Source organism: Humulus lupulus, chromosome X (genome assembly GCF_963169125.1).
Source record: "Humulus lupulus chromosome X, drHumLupu1.1, whole genome shotgun sequence".
In the NCBI taxonomy this organism is placed as follows: Eukaryota; Viridiplantae; Streptophyta; class Magnoliopsida; order Rosales; family Cannabaceae; genus Humulus; species Humulus lupulus.
Genome location: NC_084802.1, coordinates 206,163,831 through 206,173,237, shown reverse-complemented (window position 1 = coordinate 206,173,237; position 9,407 = coordinate 206,163,831). Strand labels below are relative to the sequence as shown.

At 33.9% G+C, this 9,407-nt stretch overlaps 1 protein-coding gene across 2 annotated transcripts; it reads left to right on the top strand.

Annotated features, from left to right (window-relative positions):
- The first annotated feature begins 2,508 nt into the window (after nt 1–2,508).
- Nucleotides 2,509–6,858, top strand: LOC133807124 (E3 ubiquitin-protein ligase At1g63170). Of its 2 annotated transcripts, XM_062245283.1 has the most exons (6): nt 2,511–2,728; nt 2,939–3,036; nt 3,734–4,561; nt 5,433–5,558; nt 5,648–5,939; nt 6,217–6,858. In XM_062245283.1, exons 3-6 carry the CDS (start codon nt 3,963–3,965, stop codon nt 6,418–6,420), a joined length of 1,221 nt encoding a protein of 406 aa, XP_062101267.1. In that variant the 5' UTR covers nt 2,511–2,728; nt 2,939–3,036; nt 3,734–3,962; the 3' UTR covers nt 6,421–6,858. The 2 variants fall into 2 exon arrangements, with proteins under 2 accessions (XP_062101269.1, XP_062101267.1); XM_062245285.1 differs by lacking the exon at nt 2,939–3,036 and having other exon boundaries at nt 2,509–2,728.
- Nucleotides 6,859–9,407: the final 2,549 nt, after the last annotated feature.

The window sequence follows — 9,407 nt, the reverse complement described above, 5'->3', positions numbered from 1 at the left end:
TGGGTTTCCGAGGGTTTTTTGTGACAAGATTATGGGGATTTCTAGAATTTTAATCAGAAGAAGAAGAATTTTTGAAGCTTAGAAGAGAGAAAATGAAGAAAAATTTCGAATGAAATGTGATGAGTGCTAAAAATTGCCAGCCCTATTTATACGTAAAAGGCATAAGGAAACGAGAACTGTCCGATCAAGTTAATGCGAGATACGAGGGTCATGATTCGGAAGATGAAACGGCGGCAAAAAGGTGGCCAGGCCATTTAATACAATCCTCGAAACCCGAACAGACGCCAATCACGGCGTTCCACGTGTCCAGTACTCAAATGGTGGGCATGGTCTGGATAATCGCAAAGGAAGTTTAAAAGTCCCTACCGTGAAAGTCAGAAGTGATGTCATAGAACACGAGCAGGGACTCAGGGGGCAAATGTACGCCCTGAAAATCAGCACGTACCTTGTTGAAGAAGCTCAGGTACAACGGGCTAGCAAAAAGCTATAATCGATGTGCCACATGTTGACCTTTCATCCGAGGAAATTCGGTACGATTCCCCAGACAAATAACTCGAACTGGTGAGTTCAAAGCAGCATACCGCCTGGAACCACCTGTGGAATATAGCATCGGAAGGCACGAGCTGGCACTACGCTAGCTCGTGATAAGCCAGAGATCTAACATGCCTCAGGATCTTTATAAAGTTGACTATGCAATATAAACGTGCATAAAACAGACATCACGTGTCTGTTTATTCCCGAATTCCCGGATACGCAATATAAACGTGCATGATCAGACATCACACGTCTGATCTAGGCCATATGACCCATTATCCATTTTACATATTGATTAGACCACACTTCAATATAAAATTTAGATATTAATCATTAATGTCACAGAGATGATGTGAAGGATCAAGAGATCACGGGATGACCCCAACACCTACCCAGAGATCATTCTCCTATAAATACCAAGACCCTGGGTAGTGCAAGGGGTTGGATTCTTTCTGTAATGCTAATACTCTGTAAAAATAGAAAGAGATATACAACAATAATACTGACTCGTGGACTAGGGGGATTTTAACCTCCGAACCACGTAAAAAGGAACGAGTATTCTTACTATATCATTCTAAGTACCTAAAAGAGTGATTATTCTCATTACGATTTATCCTTAAGCACTAGTTCATTCCAGTTAATTTTCGTAATACACTGTTGCGAAAAATCGTGTCAACAAGAATTATTAAATATATTCTTTGTTTATAGATTAAATTATGAGTAGAGAAGTCCCGAAGAACTTCGTATGCATAAAGAATCATATTGTATATGGTTATATGATGTAGAAATTAAAGAACATGTAACGAATGCAACGAATATATGGTCCCGAAGTACCATTTTTATTGTAAATGAAAATTGATATTATCGAAGATATTCATTCATGTGATCATATTTAAATTTCAAATTTTGGATTGAACATAGTCATAGATAATGAATATCCACAAATATGATGCATATTATAACATTGTTGATATGATATGATAATGAACAAGGTTATACATGATTGATTTAATATGTTGGATAAATATTCATATTCCATTCTACACATATGCTCTAGGAGAGTTATAGTAAATATATGATCATAGATAATTTATGGTGATTTATAATTACAATGAAAATCATATGAGATATTTGATCACGAAAGTTACTATGGATATGCATGAGGGAGAAATATATACGTGTTGCACTCTTTTTTTCTTAGTTCAGGTTTTGTCCCACTGTGTTTTCTTGACAAAGTTTTTAACGGGGCAACTTTAAATTATATTGAGATACTTGCAATTCACGAGGCAAGGGAAAAATGTGTGATTGAGATCAACGAAACAACATATTTGAGGAACATGTAGATTATCACCCGATAAATAAATGTCAACAATTCTCTATAAAGATATGATGCATGCACTACTTAACTAAAAAGATAATACCTTAAAGGAGATAAATCTAAATATATTTCACCGCAGTTTTTCTTCACACATAATCTTCAAAATAGTGATATTTGATGTTCATCAAATTCGTTCAAGTGACATTCTTGTAAATTCATTTACAAAATCATTACAAACATCAACATTCAAGAAAATGGTATATAAGAATGAAATGCATCAATTAAAGGATCTCCAAGAGCGTCAAAATGAGGAGAGTAAATATAAACTGCATTATTTTTCCCTTGGTCGAGTTTTTGTTCTACTGGATTTTTCTGGCAAAATTTTTAATGAGACAATTTTCATAGACATCTAAGAAAGAGTATTATAAATATTATATATATGAATATCCATAATAATGAAGTTCCTTTATACCTATCAAATCTCTAGAGAGCTTATGTATTTATATAAATAGGTCCTTTCTATTTAAATATCACACAATAATTTAACTCTTTTTTTTCGTCTCTTTATTTCTCTATAAATTACTTTTCTTTATATTTTACATTTTACTATTCTAAATAGTCTTATAACAAACAAAGGATTTAAAAAAAAAAATATTGCAGCTGTATTATCTCAACGATAAATTCTCATTCAGAGCCAAAATCCAAGCACGGCAATAGCATGCATCTTCTTGATCTTGAAGCCGTACAAACCAATTAGCTCTGAATCGACGAACGGAACAAATACTCTTTCTTCAGCACCGCCCTCTTAGTCTCTCATCCATTATTGTGTGGTCCTACTACTCTCATCGAAAACCCTAGCTAGCTTCTGCAACGACGGTAATGGCGTTCCTTCTTCTTTTTTAATTTGATTGACTGTCCCTTCTTTTTTTGGTTAAAGAAATAAAAAGTTCTCTACGCGGGAGGGAGAAGGCAGTGGAGGGGCAAAATTGATATTTTCTCAGAAACTTTAATAGAAAATAAAGAAAAGCAGAATAAAAAGAAAAGAATTTTCTAATTCTAATCTTGTGTATAAATACGTGTTCTCAGACCACGCGGTCAAGCAAACCCAGATACGGACGCTATCTCCTTCTTCTTTCTTCAATGGCTGCTTCGATTGCTCCAACTCTCCTCGTCAATCCTATCTGGTGTTTTCTTCTTTCTCCTTTCACTTTGTAAAACTCTGTAAATTGAACCTGTTTCTTTCTTTCTTTCTTTTAGTGTTTGTGCGCGGATTGGAAATTATTTGTTTCTTTTTTGGAAATAATTCGAGGGTTTTTAAGAGTTGAAGAGCTGAATCTTTGGTAGAGTTTAGTGTGATGTTTTGAGCGTTCTTTGATACTTGCATCGTTCTTGATATTTGACTAATTTTTGAAGTTTTGGCTTTTGATGATTTAATTGGTAGGGATGAATCATAATTTGGGCAGTTGGAAATTCTTTATCTTCATTATAGTTTATATTTATTTGTGTGCGAAGAATGCTGGGTATGCGTGTATTTGTTGCTTATTTGTCCAGAAAATCCAGAAGAAGAGAAGAGAAAACGGATTTTTGGGCCTTTAAGGGTATTATCTTATTAACAGGTTTTATGTCGTCCGTCTTTATGAAGTGTACAAAGAAACTTTCATTTCCTCTTCTGTTAGGACGATTGACCTAGAACTCAGTGCTTTTAAATTACCTATCTGAAAGGAGGGGTAGCATAAGTTCTTGCTCTTAGGAATTCAAAAATATTTTTACGACCCGGGAAGTTATTTTGTTCTATTAGTTTTGTCATGTGTTGTTTTATCAATCTACATAATTTCATTCTGAACTTATTTTATTTTGTTTATTACTTTTGCTTCTGAACAGAATGGAGTTTTGTTAAGGTTTTCCATGCTTGTGGTGAAACATAGTTTATGTCCATCAGTACAACACATGTCATTTAGCTTACCGCATTTTCAAGAAGGAACGGAAAAGCGCTATTCTTTTTACAATTTTACGGATGTTTTCCTTATTCCCAATTGTGCTGGTTGAGTTGGATGGACATTGCCACGCCGAGACTTGACTTGAAATTCAAACAGATTCTTTGCCTTTGTTAATGGAGCAGCTGGGAAGTATCAGCATCAACGAGCACGTTATTGATGTAGCTGGGCATGGTGAAGGGTCCCCATCTACCTCATCTCATAGACTTTCAAATGAATTAAGTTTATCACAACAAGAAGACATAACTGCAAGTGCTGCAAGAATTCTTGCGTCTCTTGCTCCAATTTCTTCCTCTAATGGATCAAACTCTAGAAATACCTCGTTTGTAAGGAGAGGAGATACCCGCCGCCGTCGAAGTCCGTTGAATTCTGGATTATGGATCTCAATTGAACTAGTTCTTACAGTTAGCCAAATTATTGCCTCTATAGTTGTTTTATCTTTGTCAAGGGATGAGCGTCCGAGAGCTCCATTATTTGCCTGGATTGTGGGCTATGCATCTGGATGTGTTGCCATCGTCCCTCTTCTTTACTGGCGTTACCGACATAACAATCCGCCCTCTGAGCAAGATGTAGCTCAATCACGTCAAAATTCTCAGATTACTGTATCTGCAATGCCATTTTCTCTTTCAGTTAGTAGGTCACCTGAAGGAGAAGATAGTCGAGGTGGCACTTCGTCTCTAAGAAGCCGACAGGGTGCGGAGATAATGAATGCAAGGTATGGGTTCATTTTTCTTTGGCACGTCAAAGTTCAATAAACTATTGTGTGACTTACTGTTCTTGGAAGACTCATCACTTGTATTTTCTTAATTTTCATATAAGGGTGGGATGCTTGGTAAGTAGTGCTGTCATTGGCAAATAGTTGAGTTGCTGAGACAAGATTTTGTTTATTTGCTAACCTTTTAATATTCTATAGCAATGAACTGAGAACTGAATGATCTTTTAAAACTTGGAGAGAATTTAATTAGATTTTGCATTTGGCTATGCAACTTCGTTTAAAAATATAAAAGAAATTTTTTGCAGACATGCTTCTGAATTGCTTTTGACTATGCCCCTTCTTTCCTTGCATGTTTCTGGAGACACTGTACTCCTTTCAAATAAGTATGCTTCATGGTTACTTTTTGAAATTTGTTGGCAACTTTTTGAATTTTTGGCATACTGGAAGCTCTTAAGATTTTAATCATGCGTAGAGATGCTAAAGAGACATAAGATGAATACGTGGTTGTTTAAAATTCTTCTGATTTTGGCACTGTTGCTGCTGCTGTGTGGTGTGCATTTACAGCCTTTTTTGTTTGAGCTTATAATTTATTAAATTTATAATGTTTTAAGGATTCAAAATATTTAAAGAATAAGGATTGGTTATGGTGTTCGCTTTTCCTTATTTATTTGGAAACTCAATGACACGCCCATAGATATGATGCCACCCCTTCCATCAGTCTGCAAAATTCCTGTTTAAGTCCAAACCATCTTGACCAGTTAAAGTCTAAACTAGTTTTAACTTTTACCTACCTCCAAATAGTTATTGATGACATTGTATGAAAAATTACTGTAACTGTGTCTGGCATGTGGATTCACTTGTTTCTCATCAGGATCAAGGCCCTTGTGGAATACTTTAAAATGGGATTGGACTGCTTCTTTGCGATTTGGTTTGTGGTTGGTAATGTTTGGATCTTTGGAGGACATTCGTCTGCCAATGTTGCTCCTAACTTGTACAGGTATTGATTGCTCTCTGGCCTTTCTTGAGTCTAACCTTCAGTTTCTACATTTGTTGGAGTTAGTAGCTCATCAATATTTTACTTTGCAGGTTATGTATAGTATTTCTTACCTTTAGTTGTATCGGATATGCCATGCCTTTCATTCTCTGTGCAACAATCTGTTGCTGTCTACCTTGTATAATATCCGCCCTTGGGTTTAGAGAGGATTTGACACATAACAGAGGAGCCACTTCTGAATCAATTGACGCTCTACCAACATACAAGTTCAAGTTGAAGAAAAATAGAAGCGGAAATAATAGAGACAGTAACTCAGGTGTCTCTGAAGGGGGAATTATTGCTGCAGGAACAGAGAAAGAGCGTGTGATTTCTGGAGAAGATGCGGTAAGTATAACCTGGTGAATTTAGTATATTATAAAACTTTGGGATAGGTATAGGTTTCACACTTTAGAAGGATCTCATCATGACAACAATCAATTCAATTCCACAATATGCAAACCTTCTAAAGTGTGAAGCGTCTTTGTTCCCCTTTGAAGCTTGAGTGGATTCAAAGACTGCAACACAATTTTGATTTACTCTTAAAACATTACTGATTCTTTACGCAAGTGATATATCAATTTCAGTGGGTTTCAGAGGTTTGATGTATTTGTTACTTCCGCAGGTATGCTGCATTTGCTTGGCTAAGTATGCGAACAATGACGAGCTGAGAGAGATGCCGTGCTCTCATTTTTTCCACAAGGACTGTTTGGATAAGTGGTTAAAGATCAATGCAACTTGCCCTCTTTGCAAGAATGCTGTTGGTGATGGCCCGTTTTTGGGATCATTCTCAGGAGGGAATGCAGGCCACGAAAACAGTGATAGCTAAGGAAAGGCAATGGCTTTGGGGGTATGTTGTCCAAGTAGGATCACTTTCAGAGGGGAATGCAGGCAGAATTCCATTAAAACAGGTTAAAGTTAGCTCATCTTGGTCTGAGTTTATCCGTTCATAGTTTTATCCTTTTCTTCGTTTTCCCCAGTTTGGGTGAGGCAATAGGCAATAGCTAGGGTAGGTAGTAGGCAATTGCTTTTTAGTGGCATAAAATGGCAATGTATAGCTTTTTTTTTTTTTTTTTTGGTTGTTGTTAGAAGTTTGAGTTGAAATGATATGCAGTATTTAGTATTTACACAGTACAGAAATGTAAAGAAATAAGATGTTTATCTTTTTTCTCATATACTACTAGTATTACTGGATGTTCATAGTCCAACTTGGGTTCAAATTAATTACAATATCTATATGACGTATTTACAATTTAGTTGTCATTCATTCTGTTGTGCAATAATTTACTACTAATATTGTTAACTATTTATTTTAACGTTATTAAAAAAAAAGTAAATAAAATAAAATAATTCACTAAGTTGCTTTATGCGACTTTGAATTAATTTTTTACGATTGGGTTTTCAAACCATTTTGTTTACTATTGCAGTTTTCTAGGCATTCAAAATTCGAGTAGTTATTTTTTTATTAATTTATTTTTGAGATTGTATCATTTTGGCATGGCTCATTTTGTTCAAGTTAAATTTCACTTTTGGACATTTTTCTTTAAAAATTATTTTTGACTGTATTTTGTCAAGGGTTATAAGTATTCTTTCCAAAATATTTTTAAATATAACCAAAATATTGTTGATTTTATGCTGCAAAAAGAAAAATGTTGATTTTATGAATTAATTAATTAAACAGCAATAAATAAAATTGTAATTAAAATAAAAATCATTATTTTTAATTATTAAAAAACTTAAAAATAACTTGAACGCATACATAAAAAGAAAGCATAATAAATAAACTAAAACAATATTCATAAACAAAATAAATAAACCTTTAAATTAATTTCAAATTTAGAAACCTTTTAAGAATAAATCAGTTTTTTTCCCTTCCTAATCCTTCTTCTCCTTTTGTTCATCATCTTCAAATATCTTGTTTGCCAGCGTTGGTTCATCTGGTCTGCCATCGTTGAAGAAGGAAATGACAAGGCCCTCTCCCTGTCCTCGACCTCATCCTCCTACGCCCAACATTTGTTCCTCTCTGCCTCTAGTCTACAAGCCAAAATGTATTGGGGCGATGTTTGTGTTTTTTTAATATTAACATGTGCTTTTGTTTATTATTGTTGTGTTGTTCCTTTGCAGATTAGAGGAAAGAATTACAAATCTCATGGTGCGCTATCCCTAGCGTCTTTCCTTTCACCGACGCGTCAAGTTTCTTAGTCGACAACTATGAGGCTACGTTAGAAGGTAAGAAAGGAAAACTTTGGTAGATTTATACGCTTGGAATATGTAAAATCTTAAATTTTGGGTGTAGAACAATAAATTTGGATGTTTGAGGCCATAATGAAGATTGAGACTTAATTCATTGAAATTTGTTGTTCTACACACTCCAAATTTAAAGTTCTACTAATTTTGAATGTGTAGATCTTGAAAAAAAAAATTATCTCAAATTGAAAACTTGGTCAAAAGCTATGCCTCACTAACGTTTTTATCAAATCTCATCGCAAAACCATCGTTAAGTATCAATTTGTCATTGTCTTTTGCCTTAAAAAAAATCAAGTTTCATGGCACCATCGCCAAAGCACCATTTTTTTTGCCTAAAAATCAAGTTTTCATGGCACCTTCACTAAAACATCATTAAACTTCAATTTTTGCCTAACAAATCAAGTTTATATGAGACCATCACCAGTAACGGACCCAATTTTTTGTTTGAAGTAGGGTTAATATGTAATTTTTTATTGAGTCAGGGCTTATATTTAATTAATTTTTTATTAATATTTTAAATAATTAGACATTTGAGGTGGGGCTTGAGCCTCCACTCATGATAACGCCCCTCCGTGCGCTAAGCCGTCATTAAGCATCGTTAACAGAAAAAATATGCAATTTTTAGAGTTTTAGATGTGGAAAAAAAAAAACACATCCAAAAAATCTTGACGAGTTTTCACTATTATGTTATGTTTACGGATGATTGTACCTGATATTCATAGGTTTATGCGACATAAAAATTCAGTCTTTTTTTGTTTCACTCGATTTATGGCTTCTTCTTTTTTACACTAAAACATGGTCAAGTAAAATAACTTTCTTCATCAAAGAAGGGAAAAAACATTCCTATGAGTTTGCTTTTGGGGAAGATGAGTTGGGATTTAGCAGTGGATAATGAAAGTCTTTGGAGCAGAATTCTAAGAGGAAGTATTGTATCAGTACGGATGACTTAACTCCTAAACAAAGATCGCAAACTTTTATTAGTATTTGAATCCATGAATTTGTGTGTTAAAGTAAATATTTTCTTCCGTTTAAGTTTTGAATTGAAATTTCAATCATTAAAACATTAAAAAAAGTCACGGGTTCTTCAATGGGTGCTTCAATGGTGTTTCATAGGTATGGGAGGTGGCGGCATCGTGAGAGAAAGAGAGGGGCAACTTTGTCCAAAATTGTAGAGATGGCATATTTTGCATATAATCTTTAAGGTTGTCATATGTATATATATATATATATATTATAAATATGCTCTATTTTAATTCATATATGGTCAAATTTCCCATGTAATTTGGTATAAAAAGTAAACTATCATGAAAGATAGTAAATAAATTAAATAATTTTTAAAAAACAATGGGCCCGTTTGGTAAAATTTTTGTTTTTGAATTTTTTAAACACAAAAATAGAAATATTATTTTATTTTTGTTTCTTTATTTTTAAAAAATAAAAATATATTTGATAACTATTTTTGTTTTTTGTTTTTAAAAACAAAAATTAATAAACGCGTTTGATAACTTTTATTTTTATTTTTTGTTTAATAATATAAAGTGTTGAATTGAGGAAGAGAAGAAAAAAAAA